The 26,251-nt window shown below is 37.1% G+C and overlaps 1 protein-coding gene across 4 annotated transcripts in view; it reads right to left on the bottom strand.

Moving 5' to 3' along the window:
* emid1 (EMI domain containing 1) overlaps window positions 1–24,463 on the bottom strand; it is a 65,242-nt gene extending 40,779 nt beyond the window's left edge. For all 4 annotated transcript variants that reach the window (XR_013821405.1, XM_079872989.1, XM_079872988.1 and 1 more), the window contains exons 1-3: window positions 23,825–24,463; window positions 15,889–16,002; window positions 14,966–15,069 (exon numbers count right to left, since the gene is read on the bottom strand). Coding sequence is in view for 3 of the 4 variants with exons in the window: in XM_079872989.1 (XP_079729115.1) it covers window positions 14,966–15,069; window positions 15,889–16,002; window positions 23,825–23,988 (382 nt within the window). In the remaining variant the exon portion in view is untranslated. The remainder of the gene's footprint in view (window positions 1–14,965; window positions 15,070–15,888; window positions 16,003–23,824) is intronic.
* Window positions 24,464–26,251: the final 1,788 nt, after the last annotated feature.

The raw sequence follows: 26,251 nt of genomic DNA, 5'->3' as shown, positions 1-26,251 counted from the left end.
TTGATCTAGTGGTTTATCCAAATGGATAAGTAGAAACTAACATCAAATGAAGGATACTTTTTGTCCAGCTAGCTTGCTAATTCAAACTCTGGCGTGGGAAAAGCTAAGCTGTTCAAAGCCTTAACATAGCTCTATAAATACAACAAGAATTCAAGCGTAGCATGTCATTGACTACAGCTAGACTGATTAAGGTCCACAAACAGTTCAATTCTTCTGCAGCGCAAACTCACTCTGCTCTCTACTTCAGGTGTGTGAGACAGTTTTTAAGACAGACGATGTGGGACACATCCAGCCCAAATAACAGACCCAGACATCATCCTACCAGTGCTGAATAACCCTGCCTCTACTCTCCTGTCCCGTCCAGTGGCATCACAGGGAACTCTCAGCAAGCCTTCTCATTGGCTGGTGGCTGGACGGAGTCCAGATCCCTCCGCACACATTATGTCACAGCACACAGTCTATTAAAGTGATTTACTGCCCTCACTGTCCGTCTGCTAGAAAGAATGGCAGCAGCAGCAATAGTGAGTGAGTGTGTGTAAAAAGCAGTGTTGGGGAAGCTACTCTGAAATCATGCTACAAGCTACACATACTTGGTTAAGTAGTTAAATTATACTAGTTAAACTACAGTCAAGCTAAAAAGTAGTTAGCTAGACTACAAGCTACTAACAAAGTCTTTTTAAATAAAAAGTACTGTTCAAATTTATTAAAAAAAAAGCACGATGGGAACTTTCCAATAGGAGTGGAAAGTTTTGCGTGTGATCTACTGACAAAAAGGATAAGTCAGTCGCTTCCTCCCCCACCCCCCACCCATCCTTGAACGTAGGGTGTAAGTTACTGGTTTTATGTAAAAAAAATGTAAAAAAAAAAACTTTTTTTGATTTAATGAATGTACAGTTATGTTTTGTCTAGTTAACTATAAAAAGGATTGGGAGTAACACAGTCTGATGCTGCATCAAGAAATGCAACTTGAATATCTGTTACGCAAGGAGAAATCTAAACACCTGTTCAATGCAGAGATGCCGGTGAGTTCTCTGGGTCAGAGCCCATCTCAGATGTTCTTAAAGACAGTGAAAATGTGTGCTGTGGTCTGATAAGTCGATGTTTCAGCTTGTTTTTTGGAAAAAACGGACATTGAGTTCTCAGTCCCAAAGATGAAAAGGACCCTCCAGACTTTCATCAGCGACAGGTGCAAAAGCAAACATCTGTCATGGTATAGGGGTGCATCAGTGCAAATGGCAGGGGAGACTTGGATTTGTGTGAAGGTACCATTGACGTGGAGGCACATTTTGGGATTGTACAGAGACGTATACTGCCATCAAGATGCAAGATAATGCAGGCCTCATCCTGCAGTCCAGATCTGTCACTTACTAAAAATGTATGGCCCATCATGAAAAGGAGAAACAGCGACGACCACAGACTGTTGAGCAGATGTCTTATATCAGGCAGGATTGTGTAAAATTTCCACTTGCAAAACTGCAACAATTAGTATCCTCAATCCCCAATTGATTAAAAAGTGTGATCTAAAGGAAAGGTGATGCCTCTGTCCCAACTTTATAGGAGTGTGTAGCAGCCATCAAAATCAAAATTTGTTTATCTTTTCAAAATTAAGTTGGTCAGTGAAAACATTGGAAATATTTTCTTTGTACATTTGTCAGTTAAATAAAGGTTCAAGAGAATTAACAAATCACAGATTCTTGAATTTATTGCATTTTATAAAATATAACAGCTTTTCTGGAAATGAAGTTGTATTTTTAAATTGGTCTCAGTCATTAGATGGGAAACTTTTTTTCTTTAAAATTGGAAACTTTTTTTTTTCTTTTCTTTTTTACTTTGAAAAACTCAAATTTTGTTGCAAATTTAAAAGTAATGCATTACCTTACTAGTTAATTGTAAAAAGTAATCTGATTAAGAAACTTGCACTGGTTTAGAATGACATGAAGGTTAGTAAAGATGATACAACAAGATTTTTTGGTAAATTATCTCTTAATCCACCTTCACATGTTATATTTGAAGATACTACTACTGTGCACACATACATTTTAAGTTAGTCACACACAAGACCAGCAAGAAATCAGTTCATTTTAAATTTCCTGCTGCATTTCATGATGGATCTCTTTTCCGACACAGATTCGGTCTGTTAAAATGAAGTCAGCACCGCACACCCCTGGCCAAAACCACAGGCAGAAATCTCTAATGCACACAACATACTGCAACTCCATCATCCCTCTGTGAACACCAGCACCTCCATCATCTCTTAATGGAATAATGCTGTCGCTAAAAACCCAACACAACAGATTAACATCAACACATAGTCACTAACATCTGACTTTATTATTTGTACAGACAGATACACTGCTTTATTATCCTGCTAGAAAAAAAAAACAGGTCAGGTTCTAAAGGATCTGTTGAAAATATGCTTTTCCAAATGCATTTAAAACTGTGCACTCAGGCATTTATATGTGATGTGGCAAGACACAAAAGCTTACTTACAATAATGCATGTCACATTTTTTTCATTAAAGCATACAATTTCACTCACCATACATGTGTGAGTAGTATACATTTACAAGAAGTGTACTTTGAGTCACATTTGAGCTAATAAAAATATAGTGAAAATGGCAATTTGATTTCCTGGTTTCAGTTATACCACAAAATATAAAGAAATGCTTCCTTAATAAAGTATAATATGAGGAAAATTAAATGAGAATAAATTCTGACCTTAATGATCAGTTGAATGTTTAATGGCAAGGTGTGTAAAAACTGTAAATACAAATCCATGTAAATTTTGACATACACTAAGGGCCAGATTTACTAAACAGTTTAAATTAGCGTGAGAGCGTAGATTGTAGTTCTGCGCGTGATCTACTGACGAGGCGCAAATTAAGTAACATTTCCATAATGACCCACGCAATCTACCAGTTAGCGTCTGGTTTAAGACGTGCTTTTGTTTGGGCAGTAAATAATGGTGCAAACACCAGTAAATTGACGAGCGCAAACCTTAGAAAATTACCTTGCATGATTCATTTAAATACTCTCCTCCCATAAATTTTGTGTCTGAAAGGTCAGCCACAAAAATAAACCTGTCCACGCTGTTCAGCGATAATTTTTCACAGCGTGTCTTTAGTAAATCCTGACAGTAGTTCATGAATTAACCGTAGCAGATCTATACAGGTGGAGCTGGGGAAGGTAGAAGGTTTCTGAAAGCGCGCTGCACTGCTAAGGCAAATTCTAACCAAGTATCTGAAGGTTGAGCGTGCAAACTCATTGGCAACTGATACAGCAGGAACCAATCAGCTGTGCCCTATAAAGAATGATGTGATTGGAAGCAGGTTGAGTTAAAGACCTATTAGCCTGAGCCATCACTTTAATGCATCCTTACTGAATAAACATAAAAAAAAATTGCGAAATTTTCAAAATTTCTTTGGAACGATTGTATATCATATTACTTCTACTGCATGTGTAATGTGCAAAAACATATAGGAGTAGCTTGAGACAAATCTAGGGACCAGAATATCATATTGACCAGAACACGAAGGCTATTTTCACTTTGATCTGTAAGAAACCACCACAAACACCCTGGCAACTGCATAGTAACATGCTAAAACCACCCAGAACACCATTTTAAACCAGAAATTTCAAACCTATTCTATAAGCAGAAAATATAGATGCAATCTGACAGCCCTTAATGCACAATTGGGAATCACTGCAGATCTATTGTAACATAAAACCCCCTGCGGCCACCCGGTTTCTTCCTAATCCTTTTATCCTGTAAGTTTCTACAGCATTGCTGTGGAGCGTGGCTCTAATAAGCATGTGTGCATGTAAAGCTCAACCAAAACTTGCCACTCTAATCACAACCATCTCTATACCACCACATAAGCACCTACAGATCCATTCCGGACACAGTATGTACACACCAATACACAACTTACAAATGTTTGCAAATGACATCAAAGAAACATGGGGTTTTGTGTCTTTGCTTAATCAGCGGCTTAAATGAGCTCTTGGCAACCACAAGATAATTTGAATATATGAATGACATCATAACTGCTCGCCGCAAATGAAGACTTCTGTGGTTGTCTGTCAGTCTCAGACGACCAAAGAGGCGAGAAAGGGAGGTGGGAAACAAGAGACAAAGAAACTGGGTCTTTCTAAGGTTTTCTAATCTTCAATATAAAAATATGCAATGCCTTTTCATGTGGCAGACGCATAGTTAAGTTTTACAGGGCCATATAAAAATACAACAATAAAACCAAAACACACACCCCAAACAAGATGTGATGTACAGAATGCTTAGCAATAAATCTCTGTTTCAATATATTTAACAGAGGAAGAAAGGCGAAGAACAACAGAAGACCCTTCTAAATAAATATATTAAGACCCCTTTATAGTGTGTGAGAAAAATATTAAGCATGATATTATAAATACAACATTTGTTCTTCAAAATTAAGTTACTGGCTTTTATAGTGTCATTGTACCAAAGCAACACTCTACCTTAAAGAACTGATAGATGTAAAAAACAGAAAAAACATAGTTAATTAAATTAAAAATTATCTCTGTAGCACTTTCACAATAAATATTGTTCCAGTTTAACATACAATACCGCTTTAAATTTCATTTATCAAGCTAAAGGAGATAGTTGTGAGGAGAAAAAACACTTGTCAAAAACATTGAATTAAAGCTAGGGTAGGTAATCCTGTTCAGAAACACTTTTTTTATACTGGGTGAAATGGTCCTTCCATCCTGAGAGTAGTCTATACATTATGTGTTCAGAAAAAGGAATGAAAACAATCAGACCTCTGTAGCAGCTGCAGGACAGTAAAAACTCTGACCAATCACTGCCACTCGGTCCGAGTGTAAAGAACCAATCAGATGCCTTCAGAGCCAGGAGGAGTGTCTTAGCAGTGTCAATCAAGTTCGCGTACGCGCTGATCGCCCCTCTCTTGCACAGCGCGTACCGTCATTCAAAATCAAGATTGCCGGTGTGCCGAGCAGCTGTGCTAATGGCGGACAAACAACCAAAACTACCAATTTCTCGAGTGGAACCTGCTCATACAACAAAGACAGGTAAACGGGAAAAGACCGATGACGATAAACAAGCCCGTCGGAGCCCATTGACTCAGTGTTAAAACTCTAGCCGCATAACATACAGATAAAATGTCACGCACTGTGCAAAGCAACAATTGAAACCTGCTAATTCACTGGCTTGTCATGTTGCTAAAATAATGTACTAGCAAACCTTATTTAACATTACATATCGCTAGAATAATTATTTACATAGCCTACTGCAACGTTAGTTACCGTTATATTATCTTACTGGCTATTTATAACTCATAGAAAGAGTGCAACGTTATAAAGTTACATTACATGTGATTCTGACATGATGCTACATGCACTGCGCTCCTTCCTCTCCGCTTGTCTCAGGTAAATAATGCGTCTTCGGTCGGAGTCGCGCGTTCATGTGTTTTGGGGGCGTGGCTTTGAAAGGACCCCAGAAGGGAGAGGGTGGACTGAATGGAAATAATGAGCTGTCTTTAAAACAGTCGTTAGAGGTCTACATACACTCAATTTTTATACTTTCTTTTTCAGAATACTTACATTTTAATTATGTATTGATATATACATAAAGTTTAAACAAATTTGAAAAATACGTTTTTTAGACCATTCTTACCTACCCCAGCTTTAAATTTTTTTGTTTTTCAAAATAAATTCTGCAGCCCTCTGGGGATCCCCAGATCCCAGTTTGAAACCCTTTATAGCACTTTATTCATCGAAATGATACATCTCTAGGAGCTAAAAGCTAAACTTGCTTTCCAACATTCCTAGAAAAAAAAAAAAGCAACTTATTGAAACTGCAAGCTTGTCTAGATAAAGTAAATGTCTCCTCTATAAATATGTACTTTCCTTCCTTGTACTCAATTAATTTGTTTCTTTCCATCTCCAGTGCTCCACTTCCTCCGGTGGGGCCCTGTGCAATGCAGCACTTCCTGTTTGAGTTTAAATGGTGGGATGTAGAGCGCTGGGCCTGTTAAACATGGCATTTCCTGGTTTACACTGAAATGAATGAGTACACATAGATTTCACACTCATCTCAGCAGGTGGGTTATGACGTCCTGCAGATTGACTGGGGCCATGGGAAGGAATGGACAACTCAGAGCAGAGAAAGGAAAAGAAGGGAGTAATAATGAATATACAATATACAGTACAGGCAGCAATAATTTAGAATAGCAAACACCTCACACAACAAAACGTACAGTTGTTTATAGTAACAGATGGAAGATGTGGGGTGAAAAGAAAGAATATGACTTCATAGGCTGCTGATGGGCAATTTGCAACGTGCATTAAGAATGTGTTCATAGTGTGTTAATAGTGTGCACTTTGGGTTATTTGGGTTCCATTCAAGCTGTGTGAATGGTGCTGAAGAAGTAAAAATTCCCATTGTTATATTATTATTATTAATGTGCTGTGTGTTCAAAAAGTTCTGATTGTGTGCTTACAATGGGTATTCTTATGGTGTTCACAATGTTTGTTCATAATATTTGGAATGTTCATTCAAAGTGTTGCATTCAGAATGCTTTTTCACAATGTTAATCCAAACTATGTGTTTAGATTGTTCCTTAGAAGTGCGTATTTAGAATTTTCATTCAAACTATTCACTCAGAATGTTTGATCAAACTGTGTTCATTCTGTGTTCAGAATGTTTGTTTAAAGTTTGCATTCAGAATGTTCGTTCATAGTGTGTTCAAACTGTTTATTGAAAGAATGTGTTTAGAAAGAAACTGTATTTAAAATCTTCATTCAAAGGGTGTATTCAGAATGTTGGTTCATAGAATGGCTGGCTTCCAACGATTATGATCAGCCGAATAAGTGAGTGTTATAAAATGCAGTCTAATGTTGCTAAACTGCGGGATGTGCTTGATATTAAACAGTTTTATTAAACGTGCACTAAGCTGCAAAAAAAGATACTGTTCCCCAGAGCGGAATGCGCATAAGCAAAGTATACTGTGGGCTTCGGATACATGCCTACAAATAGCCTACAAAGCCTACAAAAAATGCAAATGCCGTTTTGTTGAGTATCCCCGTAAACACAGTCGGTTATGTCTTAAGTGAATGTAAACAGTTGGGAAAGAAAACGCATGTGTGTGTAACAATATATTGGATCCGTGCATTAGCTCTTAAAGCCTAATATACCTGCTACAGTCTGTCATTAATGATAAACAAACAACAAACAAAAAAGATAAAATCACTCATTGCTCTTGAATGAATAACTTTTCAAGTTTTAATAAGGATTCGTCTATATTTAATGTAGAAGTGAAGACTATGCAGTTATTATACATTATAATTTGTTTCTTTGTTCTTATTGTATTGCTGAATGTCTTCTGTAATTGTTTTCAGGACATTTATCTTAGCTACATTAGTTAACGTAGTAGCTGGAACCAGCTTCCAGAGGAGATCAGATGTGCTCCTACATTAGTCACATTCAAATCCAGACTCAAAACACTTCTGTTTAACTTTGCATTTAATGAATGAGCACTGTGTCACTGTTTGTCCGACTGTTTATCTTGTGTCTTATTTTAGTCTTTATTCTAAACTGTTTTAATTATTTTTAGTTCTTTCTTGTTTCTTTATTTTAAACTGTTCTTTATTCTAAACTGTTTTAATTATTTTTAGTTCTTTCTCGTTTCTTTATTTTAAACTGTTTTGTATATTCTTATTTCTTCTGATTATTTTTAATAGTATGTAAAGCACTTTGAATTACCATTGTGTATGAAATGTGCTATATAAATAAACTTGCCTTGCCTTGCCTTGCCTAGTATTCGTTTTTGCTGATAGTTGTAAAATTTCACTGATATCTAAAATGACTCATATCATGAAATAAGACTTTGATCATATCACCCACCAAATAATCATGTTAAATAATCGTGATTTCAATATTGACCAAAATAAACGTGATTAAGATTTTCATAGTGTGTTCAGAATGTTAATTCAAAGAGTGAGTGTTCGTTCAAACCGAGTTTAGAATGCTTGTTCAAACGCATTAAGATTGTTCGATCAAAGTGTGTATTCAAAACGTCAGTTCATGGTGAGTTCAGAATGTTCATCTAAATTGTGTTTTCAGAAAATTTGTTCAATGTGTGTTCAGGATGATCGTTGAGAATGTTGATGCTCACAAAGTACAAATACACTCAGACACAACAGCTGCACAATGCGCTCCTTGACACCTCATATCTCCCACACACGCTCACACACATGCAGTGCCTCACTTGAGGTGCATAAACACACTGAGCCACACAAAACCGACTGGCTAATACAAAGACAGGCATGAGGCTCTGCCTGAAGGTTTGGCCCTTTCCCAAGTCATTAAGGACAACTTAAATCATTCCAGAATATAAAGTGCTCTTTAAAAAAACGAGCTAAAAAACGCTCCCAGCTGACTGCCTCCATACTGAGTGTGTGTAACTGATGTTTGAAGCGCAAGAGCTTAGCGTGGAACCCCCCGATAAGCTGAGCTGAGCTGTGAAAACACAGATTACATTTCTGTGGCTTTAAAGCATCCGTCGCATGCCTGCGAGCCGAGCGGGTAATTAGTGCATCAAAAGCGCACAGCCTCACTTTGACCGAGGGCCAGGGTTTGATTCGGGGCCCTTCGCACTTCTAAGACAAGCGTGCTAATTCAACACGTCCTCCCACACAACAAACACACAAGCTGTTCACTTCCTCTCAATCACTCGCCGACTGTCAGTCAGATTCTCTTACGCACTTGAGAAGGGTGAAGAGTTAATGTATATGAACATAAACCTCTCAGAATGAATCCTCATCATTTATTTAAATAAACAAAAAAGGACTGTGGAGAATTCTTCTTAAAACACTGAGACAGAGGGGGAAAATAATGATTTAACAAGTGTTAGGTCATTACGCTTATCAACAACATGATCTGTGGAGCTCTGTTGAAATAATAAACTGAGCTGAAAGCAGATATGACAGAACAATATTTTGACATAAAGCCTTGATAGACAGTATTTAATTTTTCCCGGATAATACATGCTCTAATTTGTTCAGTTTCTTTAATCTTTGGGTTTTTAAATCCTCAAATCTATTGTGCAGTATTGGCGTGGGGGGTATTTTTGTCACTTGCAATTCTGATGAATTCTCAACAGAGTAACAAGAGATATCCATTAAGGGTTTGCTTTTAGAATTATTCATTTAGCAGACACTTTTATCCAAAAGACTAAGATGAGAAACTGAAAATTCTTCAGGAGTAAACCAGAACAGTACAAAACTAAACCAGAAATTACAGAACAGTTGAAAGTGGTTTATATGGTTTATAAAACTCTTTGCATGAATTCTTTTGCATTGCATCCTTTGAGCATTTCCATCTGTGAGCACTTACAGTAATGTATGTAAAAACTGAGCGCAAAACTATCATAACAGCTCATACAACACATCGGGCTTCAAGTGTTTACTAGACAGCTACACATCTAGATTTTCAGTGCCCGTGTGTGTTTGCATGTATACATACATTATCACTCAAATGTTTGGGGTTAATAAGATTTGTTTTTAATAAAATTTATATTTTTATTCAACAACAATTCACTGAACTAATCAAAAGTGACACATTTATTAGGTTACAGTAATTTCTTTTTAAAAAAGAACATTGTTGTGTTGAACTTTCTATTCATCAAAGAATCTTTAAAAAAAATGCATCACAAAAATGTTAAGCAGCACAACTGTTATCAACACTGATAATAATTAGAAATTTTTCTTGAGCAGCAAATCAGCATATTAGAATGACTTTTCAAAGGATAATGTGAAGACTATAAGGAATAATGGCTGCTTAAAATTCAGCTTATATAAAAATAGGAAACAGCTATTTAAATTGTAATAATATTTCACAATATTATACTGTTTTTACTGTCTCTTTGATCAAATAAATGCAGCCTTGGTTAACATTCAAGACTTTTTTTCCAAAAACACTGGTGTGAAATGGTAAGAATGGTAGAGTATATATGTCCAAAGTTTTCACCATGTTCTTACAAATAGAGTAAAACCTGTCGAACACTGACTTGAGGACATTTAAAGTGATCCTGGCTAACAGATGGTCAAAAGTCAAGGTGCTGTGTGTGTGTGTGTGAGTATGTGAATGAGGGTGGGACGCTGATCTTTATGCAATGTACTTCAGATAAAAAGCTTGACATTTACTTCAAATATGTTTTTGTGTCTTATCGGTGATGTAATGTTTTCACTAGTTCAGACGACGCCGGTGAGAAAGGGAGAACTAATGAGAAAAGAAAAAGAGATTACAAGCATGAACATGATTATAAAAGCAAACAAAATCTTTGGCATCCCTATTCAACAATTAATATAAATACATACAGATCTTTAAGGATCTTTAAAGCAGGCCTGGAAGGGAAAAATGCATATTAATATATATTTTGTCATAAGTATTTCCTATAGCTCGAAATGTTTCTTGTGACAAACAAAAATGAATGCTATAACGTTGATGTTTTATGTACCAAAGAAATATGATACTATATCGGCAGATCTAGTGTAGTTTTTGTTGCTGTTGATGAAGTAGTGATGAAGTAGTCCTGCTTTAAAGTGAGGATAATGTGTATTACATGAGAAATTGTTTGAGCGAAGCAGCATTTCTCTCTTCCATCATTCCACGTACACCACATCAGAGCACAACTGATCCCTCAACAACACAGAATCACTGCGCTGAGATATTTATACACTTTACATTTCAAACTACAACCCATACCCTGTGCATAACAATGATCTGGAGCCAGTGTAGACACAAACAGAGACAGCCGGTGTTATAAAACAAGATGAGGTGGGGGCTGTCTGGATGGTACGTCTAACTATATATGAGAGGATAAAGCTCATTCTTCACAGTCTCTGATATAACAGACGCTAATAAATCTTCATGCACACATAACATGCTTTTTAGTTTCGGTCTATGGCGTATTGCACCAGTGACACAAATGATATCTTGAGGGTGCTGAAGCCCACTGTGGTGTCAGAAAGAGAGAGAGACAGAACGGAGCTGTCAGATCTACTCAGGGCTGTCTGTGATCAGAGTTTGTCTCACATGGTACTGATAAGACATTAGTTTTCACAGGCCTCACAGCGTCCCACTTAAGATGGTATCCTCTCTCCATTTCATCATCCCTCTCTTATAAGTAACAGATTTAACTTAATTCACCCACTTTATATCTCATTTCATGGATGTCTGCAGCCTTTGGGGGATGTCATTTTATGAAAGATTTGCATTTTGGTTGGCGGTGTGGGTGTGTTTGTCTGTATGGTTTCATCTTTAGATAAAACTAAACTCATTCCCAAAACAAGGAACTTTTAAAGCAATCATCAAAATTTGATTTGACCTTTTGGCTCATTTCGGTTCTTTAACCAACTCAACTAAGTTAATACAGTTATTGTGTGTCCATGAGATAAATGCATACCTACTAAATGGCCAGTGTTGCATTTTTTAATGAATCTAAGAGCAGAAATAGTTTACCCAAAATCCACCAGGACTTTCGTTTGAGAGTTACGGGAGTAAGAGTTTCAGAGAACAGTGACTGAATTTTTTTTAATTTAGATTCATTCATGTTTTTTATTAAGCAGAAATCTCTCAGGTTTAAATAAAAATATATTAATTTGTGTTTCGAAGATGAACAACAGTCTTATGGGTTTGGAACCAAATAAAGGTACTTCAATGATGACAGAGCTTTAATTTTTGGGTGAATTATTCCTTTATTTAATCATTTAAAAAAACTCAGAAGTTAGAGCTTAAATCAGTTTGATGGACACTGAATTAATTAGATGAATAACAAAGATTATATATTAGATAAAATATATAATATATTAATATATAAAAGATAACTATTATATAAAAATAGTATAAAAGAAACTATTCACTGATTTATTTTATTAAACTACATAAAAAATAATTAATAACAAATCATGTTTGTATAATTTACAGCAATAGCTGAAACGTTTTTTTTTTATAAGCAAACTAGACATAACTAAAAATGTATATAAATGAATCTGAATAAATGTATCAAAATATGCATCAATTATGAATTGGATGAATGAAATCAAATAAAATCACTGAATGAAGTCTAACTGCAAATGTTGTGTAAAACATCTCATTTTGTTTTCCAAAGAAAAAGCTATAAATATGTATTTTGAACAACAAGAGGGTGAGTATGTTGTCAAAAATGTAATTTTATCCTTTTAAGGTTTCTTTAGCCATTGGCTGCGGGCTAAAGAAAATACACTTTGCATTACAGACAGGAAGTAGTAAGTACAAGTACACGTAAGTGCTACTACTTGAAATTTTAGTGTACACACACACACACAAAAACAACCACATGACAGACACATACTGTACAGCATTAAGAGCCCTCAAAGCAATTTACAAGACACATTAAAGCTGAAACTGTCTATAAAAGTAAATTAAAGTTCAGTTAAATAAAGACTTTCCACCTTGGGAATGCCAACCACACTGAATCATTTAGAGGACCTTAAGAGTCCAACGACAATTTATAAACTATTAGTGGGTCAGTGGGTACAGCTGGTTCAAACAACAGCTTAGAGAGCCCACCTTTGGCCAAATCACACAAGACCTGGTGCAGTTCGGAGAGGATAGGAGACTCTCATGGCTGCTGGCTGGTCCTCTCGGTTACTCCCAGCACGACTCACAATGAGGCTCTGGCTGACACTCAGAGAATACAGCCAAACACACACACACACTCAGTCACAGAGCAAAGCAGCCAGAAACAGCATCCAAACACAGCTGAGACACGCTCACATTAATCAGACACTCACTCGCACACACACATACTTTCGCAGTCTCACAATAGCCATCCATCCTGTTTCTCTTCTTTTGTCTTCTCCACTAGTTGCTCTCCTGACATTGGGACATGATTTACAAACAGAGACAGTGGAGCGATCGAGAAGAAGTCAAAGTCAAAGTGAGATGTAAGCTGTAGTCAGGGCAGGACATTAGTTGTGGGGTGGTCTCCTTGTGTGAGCCTCTGTAAACATTAAATAACAAACATGGCTACCTCACAGACCCCAAACACTTGTGGATCATTTCTCATTCCCAGACCATATCTAGTTCTGCACCATGAACAGTGCTGGGGAATAAAGTAGAGACACAACTATTTTATTTTATTTTTCCTCAGCAGTGCGACAGCAGTTTAGCAGTTTCCAAAATAGTGTAGCTTTTTCCAGCAACATTTTCCAAAGAGTAGCATGATGAAACGCCACATGGATGCTTTTTGTCACACTGTGTTGTGGAAACTAAATGAGGAAATATATTTTCTCTGAAGCTAGTTTGTTTAAAAAAATGCAGTCCCTATGCAATATGTTTAAAAAATATAATAGATATAAAATATTTAGTCAGATTCCGTTAAATGCTGCCTTTATATTGGAGTGTTTTTATTAACTTGGTTTTAACTGCATATTTACATGTTTTATTTAGTATAGGCCTTTATCACACTTTGAAAAAATAACCACCGTAGCCTGTATGAATGGCAGTTCCCATAGCATGGGATTGTTGTGATTTATCGATGTACAGTTCATCACAGATACTTCATCTAAACACATCAACCATAGTTTAAAATCATTAATCAGGTATGATGAAAAATAGTGTCATGTTATTCAGGCGCCTTTTCATGATTTAAAGGGGAGCACACTACTTCAGAGTCTGACCTCCTTTTTTTATTTAAGAAATGCAACAATAGAATATATATGAATTATAAGTAAAGACTGTACAAATTGAATCATAATAAATATGCTGCAACAATAAAAACAATAACATTAAAAATAAAATTCTGATTGTATTCCAATTATTTCCTCGGCAGCATGCAGATCTTCATTTATCTCATGACTGTGACGACATCGGCAATGCAGACAATCGCTTCACTCACATAATGTTGCACATTAAAATGGAAGAAAATGCCAGATGTGTTTTCTACCCGATAAAAACTCTTCTAATTGCAAAAATGTGTTTTATAACCAGATAGTTAAAGGGTTAGTTCACCCAAAAATGAAAATTCTGTCAGTAATTACTCACCCTCATGTTGTTCCAACCCCGTCAGACTTTCGTTCATCTTCGGAACACAAATTAAAATATTTTTGTTAAAATCTGAGAGCTGGATCACTTCTCTATAGGCTTCTATGGGATCGAAACTTGCTGGCCCAGAAAGTTAGAAAAGACAATGTTTAAAATAGTCCAAGTGACTACAGTGGCTCAACCATAAGTTTATCAAGCGACGAGAATACTTTTTGTGCACAAAAAATAAATAAATAAATAACCACTTTATTCAACTATTCATTTTCTTCTTTGTGGGCATCTCAGTGAGTTCACGTAGTGTAACAGCGCAGCGATTCTGTGCTGTACGTCAGAACGTAGGCTAACTATTGGCCAATGCTGGTCATGTGTGTGATGCGTGTGGCGTACAACCCAGAAGCGCTGCACTGTTACACTACGTGAACTCACTCAGAGGCCCACAAAGAAGAAAATGAATGGTTGAATAAAGTCTTCTTTTTTTTCACACAAAAAGTATTCTCGTCGCTTGATAAACTTATGGTTGAGCCACTGTAGTCACTTGGACTATTTTAAACATTGTCTTTTCTAACTTTCTAACTTTCGATCCCATCTTAATTTGTGTTCCAAAGATGAATGAAAGTCTTACGGGGTTGGAACAACATGAGGGTGAGTAATTACTGACAGAATTTTCATTTTTGGGTGTACTAACCTTTAATGTAGCAAACTATACATTTTCAAAAGAGTAGCTTGTAGTTTGACTATAAATTCTAAGTTGAGTTTGAAATTTGGGAAACAAAAGTAGATTCCCCAACACTGACTAAGCATAGAGCACAGCATAGAGATTCCTTCTTCACAACTGCGTGTAGTTCTGTATCAGGCTACAACTATCATCTCTGGTCAGTCTTACCTTCCTCACACTGAGATCCGCTGTATCCAGGACAACATTTCCACTCCAGAGAGGTGATGGTGCGGTACACAACTTTATAGGATGGCCGGACCACAGTGCGATAGCTGCAACACACACACATAAAATGTAAGTCTGTTTGAAAGTATGTTTACCAGATGACTTTTTAAAAAAAGTTGTACAGGTATATATAAAAATACTAAACGTATCACCCAACAACGAAAATGACTCTTCTTTTCATTATGTAGCTAGATAGATAGTTAGCGTTGTACTTTTCTCAATTTTCTGCAATTCACATGCATTCATTAATATTATTTTTTGAGTAAAAATGATCATTATTTAATCATGAAAATGTCTTAATAAAGCAGAATAACTATTTTGGAACTATTTTGAAATGAAAATGTAAGATTGGGGTCAGAAAGATTTTTTAAGAAAGCAATAGGCCTATTTTTATTCAGCAATTATTCATAACATTAAACTGATCAAAGGTGACAGTAAAGACTTTTACATTCTTACAAAAAAATATATTATTAAAAACATATTACAATAGAAAACTGTTATTTTAAACTGTAATAATATTGTACAACATTTCTGTTTTACTGTATTATTTATTAAATAAATGTGGGCTTTGTGAGCATATGAGACTTCTTTCACAAACATTTTAAAAGTTGTATTGACCCCACACTTTTGAACAGTTATATCATGCACATCATGCAACAGTTACTGGTTTTTACAAGGTCCTGTCAAGGACTGCAAAATGGAATTATGGGATTATAATTTTACACATGCACATTTTGAAACAGCGTTACTGTCCTACTAACACATGAACACATTTACTGCACAGGCTGCAAATGTGAAAGTGACCAATGAGAGGTTCCCAAAATGATATAAAACCCTAAGTGAATGTGTGCTGATGATAAACTCACCTTCCCCCATTGCAACCCTGAGGCCACCTGCAGGTCTGATAGACTCTCTGAAGTGTGGTGCCATTCTGTACCTGACAAGTCACAGTCTTTGTCACCGTCTGAGGACACCAGTTTCTAAAAGAGAGAGAAATATGATAATCAGAGCAATCTAATTGACCCCCATCATGAATTGGATGGCTCTGATGACATAAGAATAATAACACACGCACATAGATGGCCATGAAATGATCTAATCCAACTCACACATACTGTAAAAGTGATCAATGTTTCGTTGGACACCCGTACTTCAACAGTCTAACCATCTCTTTTGAAAACTCTTTATGGTGTTTACACAGGTTAAATGACCCGTACGCCCGGCAGGAGAGCATTGTCAGTGCTGTTTACTTTGCGGCCTTTCTCTAGCAAATCACATCCGCCCATTTTTATTCTTTCCGCAGCACTACAAGCAGGTCAAGTCACGGAGGGGGTCACTGCCCCGCATGTGTGAGCGTGTGGGCTCCTCATCTAGATTTAAGACAGCTTTAAGAAACCTGAGCCAAAACCGGAGCAGAGGCACAGTCCCTGGGAGAAAGAGTGGCTCTTTTGTCCTGCTTTTTATCAGGGCTTCACTTCACACAGCTTGAAAAGCCGAGAAACACTTCACACAGCTTGAAAAGCAACTGCTGGACAAATCCCTGAATCAGGTGCCCAAATATTTTAATCCAATATTAAATTGAAATAAGTAACATTAACCCAAACAATGTCTTAAAAGGTCTTAGAAAAGTGGACAGTCTACCGGAAAGATTTGAATGTGTTTTGAAAGGCTTATTTAGAGTAATATGTTCCTGCCCTAAAACATGCTATAGGGCATCTTCGTAACAGCAATGTAATGCAGAAAGCCACTCAAGGTATGATTTCAGTCATATTTCAGTCTCATTATTGAGCGGAAAATGCAAACGAGAGAAAACAAGCCTGGAAGACAAAAGTCATCTGGAAAGTTTTCTACGGTAATCACTAATGTGCCCTACATAAAGTGGAACCTTCTAATTGGGAAGCCAGTGGCAAATCCAGCCCTGATGAGGAGCAGACTAGAGTCAGGACAGAGGAGAGGGGGAAAGTAACACAGAGAACCAAAACAAAGCTGCACGGCCCAAGCCCAGGATCTCGGCACATGCCAGAAGTCACAAAAGAAAGGAATGAACGTGGGTTTGAAGAGAAACACCAATCAGATCTCTTTCCCCCTGAGCTCCCTCATGATTTTTACACGGAATGGCTTGAAACAAAGAGCCATTGATAAGTTCACCTCAAACAGACCTTTGTATGAACCATTATGCCTCAAGTTGAGCAAACATAAGTCAAAGAGAAGTGGAGCAGAATTCAAAGAGAGTTAATGCACGTGTAACATATGGAGGTCATTATATCTACTATACTTCAATGGTTATTATCAATGGCTCAGCTTATGCACAGCTATGATCACACATCAAGAAAACAGGCCAGAGGGCCATACACGCTCAATAATCAGCACCAATCTGCCTGTATAGTGTGTAGATTGTCTGTTTGTAGATTTCAGGGTGTTTTCAAGCATACTTAAACATTGCTGTATAATGATGTGCATGTATTGCAGATTTGTACAAAATACATATTAAAAAAAAATGTTTGAGGCAAGACAAAAAAAAAATTACAAGGCATGACAGTGCAATTGCAAAGGAATGAATTTAATAATGTAATTTAATACTAGTAATGGGTAACACCTGATTAGACAGGTCAAAGATGAACCTATGTACATTTTCAAAGATGAAAATGCACATATACATACATATACTGTATATATTAAGTTGTAACCAGAAGCAACATGTGGTCTAACATGAAACCATCCTCATGGCATGCTCACATATTAACATCTCTTACATGTGCCGTTTCCCAGCCCTTTCCCAGAACCTGCTAAAACTGTGGCCCACAGAACCAGCCCTCAAATATGCCAGATATTTCCATAGCCTATATGGATTTTAGGGGGTTTCCATGCCCTGCTTGAGACAAGGGCCCCGGGACACAGAGTCTGGAACAGAACTAGGGTGACCACAGGCTTATCCGGTCACTACCTGCCCAACTGTTCCGGCCCAGCCAACAAACACACGCAAACACAGAAGCCAGTCTGGTCACAGCTGAAGATCATGGGGCTATTTCTGTGATCTGCTTGTTATTGAATTTAGAACCACAAATCATACCTTTGCCCTTCTCTAGGAAACACAGGAATGCACATTCAAACTCTACCATAAATACAACTGCCCAAAAAAAAAATGACTACACATAATTTACCTAAGCAGGCCATGCATCAACATCCTTTGTTGTCAAATCAACCTAAACATACACATACACTCAGAGAGCAATGATTGGTTGAACAAAATAATGCAACAAAATAAAATAAAATACAATTTTAAGTTTAAGTTTTAAAGCATAATTATGCCATCCAATAAAAGCAACTTCATTTGTTTTAAAAAAATAATTAAAGTCATATGTGTTTGGAATGACATGAGCATAAGCAAATGATGCCAGAAATTTAAGTTTCATTTTGGGGTGAACTGTATTTGGACAGTCACATCACCTTAACATCACCTGTGTCAACACACCAAATCATGTTAATTCATCTGAGCAAAAACTATCACATATAATTGCTCCCATATTTCACCATGATTTCAGTTGCTCTGAACTCCACCCAACTGATTCTGTCCATTTAGGATCATTGTAGCCTGGAAATACTACATAGGTTGAATAGACACAGAAATGAGCCGAACTTCCAAATAGTAGGAGTAGGCATCCGGGCAATGGGCATGCAGATAAAGATCTAGAGCGGCACAGCTATCAGAACACAGTTCCCACACAGCCAGCTTAGTGAACAGGGCGATTTGTTTGAATTGTTCACCCCCCTCCCCTCTCATCTGATCCTGACTTCATTACTTCCCCAACAGTAACTTCAATTAGCCCCTCGAATCTAAAATACGAAACTATGTAAAAATCCACGCAAAATACCCTCTCCATTTTAAAACAGCACACAGTGCATGGCATTCTCTGAATGTTCATGAAAACTAGATGATTCTGGACACAGTCCAGCTCCATATGAACTAATGAGGATTTATAGGGAACACACAGCACAAAAGCCTTTCAATGGGAAATGACCCCTCGCCCGCTTTCTGAACAGAAAGATGGAGGCAAAGCCAACTAAACTCTGCTTTGATCCAGATTTAAACCTCGGGGAAGGGAGAGACAGAGGGTTAAAAGAGGAGGAGCAGTACTTATAGACCATTATTCCAGTAATCTAACATCTTTCCTTCACAAAGCATTTATGAGGGGTCATTATGCAACCCTGTTATCAACCCACACTCTAATTCTTACTACTTACAGTTGTGCCTTAAAAATATAAAAAAGTGTAGAATAGAATATAACCCATAGAATATTGTTTTCCAATCGTTTACATGTCGGGCACTATATCTTCCAGTGAAAGGATGTGTATGAATGCATTTGTTTAATAAAATAACAGGGCTACCAATTTAACACATCAATTTAGTGCAATGTAGAATTTTTAATAAATAAATTTAGTGAACTTTGAAATAAATAAGTGGGGGGGGGGGGGGGGGGGGGAGTACCAAACAAATAAATAAATAGCACATTAATTTGTGTAATTTAAGATTAAGACACATTGCACTGAAAGCTTCATTGCAACAAACTGCTTATAGCTTAATTCTCTCTCAGATATGCGGTAGGTAATGAAACAAGTTAAAAGGTGTGAATGCTTTCAACAGCCCAGCAATGCTACATTTCACTGGCATTAACATGCACTTGGCCAACAGATCGAAAGACTGACTTCTCTTCCTTGCATACACACATGGGACCAGAAACCTAATAAATAACTCTGCATTGTGCACAGATCATAGCACAGACTGTAAGGGGGAGACAACTCAAATCAGAAAGGGATGGCAAGAATCACACAGAGTTGGACTGAGTGCAACTCAGCGTGCAGCGAGCAGCAAACAAGACAAAGCCATAAAATAAAAGCAGCACAACGCACACATGCATTCGAACTAGAGGAATGATCATGAAACTGCCTTATTTTAGACAAGATGAAAACCAGCACGCTTCATTTAAAGCATGAATGCTAGCTTTCAACACACAACGCGTGAGACAATGCTGAGACTCAAATGTTGACTCCCGCAATGTAGCACAGACTACAAAGATTATTGACTCTGGAGGCAAATAAATTAAGTTTGAACAAGAAGACAATAGAGAGCTGTGGCAGCTGGACAGGAGGGTTGGAAAGAGAGCATTTCATCATCGTGTCAGTAATGAAGCCCTCCTGGGATGCGCTAGGGGGGTAAGATAACCCAATTAGGCCGCGTTCATGACGTCCAACGATATAGGCAAAACAGTGAGGGACAAAGAAGATTAATGGCCTGCTGAAAGAAAGCATCAAAAAGTACTAAAAGAGAAAAAAGGAGAAAGAATGACAAAGCAAAGCAAAAATGAACAAGTACCCTCTTCTGTCCCTGAGATTTGCTCAAGACTGGTTCAAAGGACAGGTCAAAGGCCAAGGCGGGAGACAGTCCTTCTCCAAAGTCGGATTTAAGGACCAGTCTTGAGGGAAAACAGCCCTGAAGCGAATGATATGGATGAGTGAGACTGCACACAGAAACACCCATAGATCATAAAGATGATCAGTGCATTCTTCCCTAATTAGGCTATCTCTATCCTCACAGTGAAACCGATTCCTTGATTGATTGATCTGAGTGTCATGCTCTTCACCCCATGTGACAATCTTTATTTATATCTGATATCAAATGAGGGTGATGCAGCATTTGTTTTCAGTTTTGAAGATTTTTATTTCTAAAACAGTGGCCAGATTCACAAAACATTCTTAAGAATAAAATTCTTCTTAAAGGGGCTATATGTAAGAATTTTCATGTATTAATAGCTGTTTTATCGCCAATGTGTAAACAGATAGTAACGAAAGTTAAAAGACAAGACCTTCCTCAACTTCCTAGGCTATCTATGAAAGCCTGTAGACTGATTTTTATGTGAAGGATTCGGGACATTTTTTCCGGGAAAATCAAAAGGATGTGAAGTTTACGCGCGCACTCCAGAGAGCCTTTCTTCCATTCAGTGACACGTGATATGAATGCTTATACAATGTCCAGAACAAAGCCGAAAGAGCTATTCTGTACAGTAATGTCAAAGTGTCATGCAAAGAAAATTGAATAATTCAAACTATTAGTCTCACGTCATAGCCAGATCTATATACATTCTGTAGACTCAAATATACTTTAGAATCAAACTATAATAACAGTGTAATTTGAATGAACTCATCTGTCTACGTGATCCCGGAGAATTGCAGAGCTAGTGCAAACATATCCACATTGCTATGATCAGATGCTTTCTTAATTGCTGTTTTCTCACCACTGTCATTTCTATTGTGTGTTTGTTATTGAGAGGAAAGAGCGCAGCACATATTAATCTAACTCTCAGCAGTGTGGCGGCATCGGGACGTTTGTTAAAAGCATATTGCTGCAAAGTTAATTTTACTTAATCAAAGAACGAAAAAGAACTTTGTATATCGTATCTCAGGGCCTTGAATCAAGTTAAGTCTCTTGTACTCAACATATTATCTCAAATAAAAATGCCCTCTTCCTTTGTACAATTTGCTATGCGGAACTTACGGCTTACAATGCAGAAGAGAAAAACAAATAAAGTAAACAAAAATATCTAATGTGTATAATACTTAAGCATCAAAGTGTCACTGCTTTCGTGGAGACAGAATGAGGGTGGAGGTATGCTTGTTGGTGTTGATGGGTCAGCAGCTAAAGGTCCCTCTGGGGCCCCAAGTCTCACACTCCCACCCTGAGTGCTGCTCTCCAGGGCAGTGAAGCCGAGCAGAACAGGAAATAGCTGCTGACTTAACCCCCAACTGTGTTCGGCTTCACCGGCCCCTAATTAGACAGATATTCTTGAGGTTTTTTTTTTTCTCAGGACATTTATTTTTCAGGCATTGTCTTTGCCATATGCAAAATGGTTTAGGGTAAAGGTTAGGATGTGGATCGGGGTTAATTATGATTTATGACAAGAGTTCATATGCCTGTTGTGTTCAGCCTCTCTTGATGGTTTGGAAAGTAGAACAAACTGTTCCTCTGTGCTCTAGCGTGGGAAACTAAGTTCTGTATTCATCATCATGGGCTGGTATCTATACAGTACGTTTAAATGTGCAGTTTTAATCTATGTACAGTAGGATTGTGCATATCTACAGTAAAGGTGTAATCGAATATGTGAAGGATTAAATATATTTTGTGCATCTTTCAGAGCAAGAGCACAATTCCAAGGACAATTATATTCTGATTAACTTGTATTTATCCTGGATGAAGCCCAGCTACAACCACATTTTGTAGGTCTGTTAGTTAGACTTCTCAATTTCAGTCAGACTAAAGCATTTAGTCACACTGAAATTGTGCAAATTTGAAATGTTTTTTATGACGGCACTGAATTGGTTAAGATATTTTTTATATTTATCTGATATTGCTTATTGATTTCTTTTATATTATTTATTTACATATGATGAGATATATCTAAAGTTGTATTGCACCTCTCAGAAAACAGTGCTGCTTATCCAAGGCATCTCAAAGATGTCTGTGACCCCTCCTCTCTGCATCATCATCATACAGCAGTGCAATAAACTTCCCTCTCGCAGCATGCAGACGATGCAGCTGCATGTGTTTAGTAAACACTGTCTGTTTCATCAGTCTGTGACTGACGGGAGGAGGGGTGAGAGATCAAACCTTCAGCACAGAGAGCAAAGACTCCTCCACACCTGCGTACTTCAGAGACACATCCCACCCACAACAACTCAAAGCCATTTAACCAAACAGAGTAAATATTTGCATGAAGATATGAGGGTCAGATCAAGGCCATAAGCTGTTGTCACAGGTCAGTCAAGGTGATGCAGTCTGGATAGAAGTGGAGGGCTTACATGTTTAATGTTTTGTCTAATTACTTGCCTTGTTATGTCTCAAAAAAGCAATGAAAAAGATATACTGATTAAAAAAAAGAACTGCTGATTATGTCTGATTTAGCATTTGCTTAGAAATACAAACCTGTAAGTAAGACTTTGAAAACGTGGAAACATTCAAAAGTTCTCTGGGCGAGTTGAAGTTGAGAATGAGTCTGGACAGTGATACCAATCTATTTTCTACATGTTTTAACTGGAATAAACCATAGACAGACGTGCTGACAGGAGAGATGGGTGTTTCCTCATGTCAGGAAAGAGGAAACAGACTGCCAGACTCACAACAGGGCTATTTAGTTGATAGCAGAGAAATCAGCATAATATTGTAGATGCACAATCTGTGTATACAACTGATAAATAGATTATCCTCACAATGTATCAATCTTATTTTTTCTATAAAGAAATACAGTAAATGTAGTGATTTACAAATGATCATTAAACTCTGCTGTATTTTCTGTTGGAAATTCTATCTTAAACAGTTTTTTTGAAACATGGTAACTTCAGAAACTAGCTTGATCATCTAAAGCTGGTTTATGCTGGTGTGCTAACTTGGATCAGCTAATGACTTTGACCAGCTAAAACCCAGTGATGTACCAAAGCACAGCTGACAAGCTTAAACTGGATTTTCAAACTGGTAATAAATGTTATCGACTCAACAAACATCTAAGTAATATGAATTTACTAGTCTCAGCTCATAATTTACAGACACTTTTACCTCTTGTTTGGATATTTTAACTCAAACTCTGTATGAAAAAAAAACTTTTCCCCCACTAAAATCCTTTAGGATTTGAATTGACTGCAAACATTAGAAAATGTGAAGTTCATGTGGGGAAAAGATGGTAAACATGACTCGAAACAATTTAAAACTTCAACTGACAACTGCATATTACTTCTGTTATGTCATAAAAACCGTACCTTTTCGACAGATCTTTGTGGAGTGCTGTCCCGGTCTGGTATTTGTAAACTCCGGGTCCCCACGTCCCCTGGACGCATGTCAGCCACAGTATCAGCAGCAGCGTCCACAAGAGGAAAGAGCTCCGGTGAACCGGAGACACCGAGCGCCCGACACGCGCTCCCATTTCAGCCGCGTCAACTATACGGAGAACCCACTCAGCAAAAAAAAAAAAAAAAAACCTCTTCTAATATTGACCCGCTGATCTCGCAAATGTGACTAGAGACCAGGTATAAGATTCGCAACACTAATTTCTGAACTGCCGTTTATTTTACGAGCATTAAAATAATAAAAAGCTTGTTTATCTGCGTCTCAAACACGAGAGTTAAAGTTTCAGAGGATTGTCATCGGCAGAACCCGCCACAAATAAATATCCTCGCAAAGTTTGGTCGCAAACCGCAAGACAAACGTTTCTTAGCAGCCAAACCGGTCCCGCCTCACTCCTCCATCTCCGTCTCTCTGTAGGTAGGCTACGTTACGGTATATTTCTTGACTACATCAACACAATGGGCAAGAAAGCGGTTTTATAGTCGCCTTGAGTCCCACAGCCCGTGTAGTTTTTTTTTTTTCACCCAGCCCAGTTCCCTCTTTCTCTCTCTGTCCTCTCATGCAGCACTCCCCCTTTCCTGCTCTTCCAGTGAAAACTTTTAGACATGAAACAAATGGATTTATGGCGTCCTTGTTTAAGAAGCAGTTATGGTCTCGTTTTAGAAAATGCAGTCAGAAGAGGCTAATAAGCAAATCCACAGCCTACAGAAATCTCAGCTGTTTCTCAAAGCAATAGAGATCTCAATAATGTCTCACATACCAAAGTTTGCAATCAAAAGTCACTATGAATGTGACTTAAATATGTCTTCTTTCAATTGATTGTTTCACTGGTGTTTTTTTTTTTTTAATGCCTCAATCATTTATTTTCTTATAGGCCTATAACCATAAACCTAAACCTATCCATAACTTATCCCTAAAATCAAAGGGAAATGATAGGTGAATAACACTGATGTAGAAGCACCTAACCTTGTTTGTAAGCCTAAACTTGTCATAAATTGTAAAAAAATTCCTCAGATCTGATTGGTTGATTGGAATGTTGTTCCAGGATCAAAAAAAGATAGCCTACTTAGTGAAATGTACCCAGCAAACACAACATTTTTGTAAACTTTTTATAAACGTTAACATTGTATTTAAGTTGTAATTAGGTAATGTTGCAGTAGGCTACAATGTTTAAAAAAAACGTTTAAAAGAAACCACACCTAAAATTAAAACATAATGTAAACAAAATAAAAGTTTTAGAAACGTGAAAATATCAACCTGAGGGTTGTTCCATAAAATATTAGAATACAAGACAGGCTTATTTTGGTTAGTCTTATTGTCGGTGGATTCTGTTTCATAAAGCAAACTTAAAATAGTTCAAACTCAGTTACTCCGGCAACTTATGCTGGGAAACTAACCGGGGGGCTGTTCCATAAAACAAGATTAGAGTATAAGCCAGGCTTATTTCGGTTAGTCAGACTTATTGTCGGTGGATTCTGTTTCATAAAGCAAACTTAAAATAGTTCAAACTCAGTTACCCTGGCAACTTATGCTGGGAAACTAGCCTGGTCCAGGGCAGGCTAACTGTCAGGCTAAGCCCCAGTTGTTACACAGATCCTCTAACACTGACCAACAAGAACACAATGATATTACCACTGACACTCTCTCATACCATTATTGGACTTTATTAACCACTATTAGTCCAAAAATAAATACACAGTATACAGAAAATCAACTTAAATAAGGCTACAATGATAAATTAGACAATATAGACCTATATATAGATAGATAGATAGATAGATAGATAGATAGATAGATAGATAGATAGATAGATAGATAGATAGATAGATAGATAGATAGGCCTAAATACAATAGATATATACTACAGGTTTTCTTTTTTTACTGGCTGAATGTTTTGTGCCCAAGATTTAATTAGATTGTTTTAAAGATTTATGAATACATTTCTCTCTGGTTTTGTTTGGCAGCTGTTTATGATTAGAAGAACATTAGAACACAATCTGAAAAAAGCTTTGTAAAGCAGAAGTTAAAATCACAAAATTAAAAATAAATAATTACAAAAGCAGAGTATACATTTTAACTGGTAAGATGAATCTGAGCTTAGTAATTGACAGTATTAGCCTACATTTGATTTACCCCATTACAATAGTCACTTTACAGTTATTGCTATCATAAAAATATACACACAGGTTTAAAATTCTAAATAAGGCACATCTAATGTCCAAATAACATATATATATATATATATATATATATATATATATATAATGTACTTTATTATGTCTTTCAATTCAAACACATTTAACACAATTATACAAATTGACAGTTCCTTTAAAGACATCATA

The sequence above is a fragment of the Squalius cephalus genome (genome assembly GCF_949319135.1).
Source record: "Squalius cephalus genome assembly, chromosome: 5".
In the NCBI taxonomy this organism is placed as follows: Eukaryota; Metazoa; Chordata; class Actinopteri; order Cypriniformes; family Leuciscidae; genus Squalius; species Squalius cephalus.
Note: the sequence above shows the minus strand (reverse complement) of the source record. Positions and strands in the feature narration are given on the sequence as shown.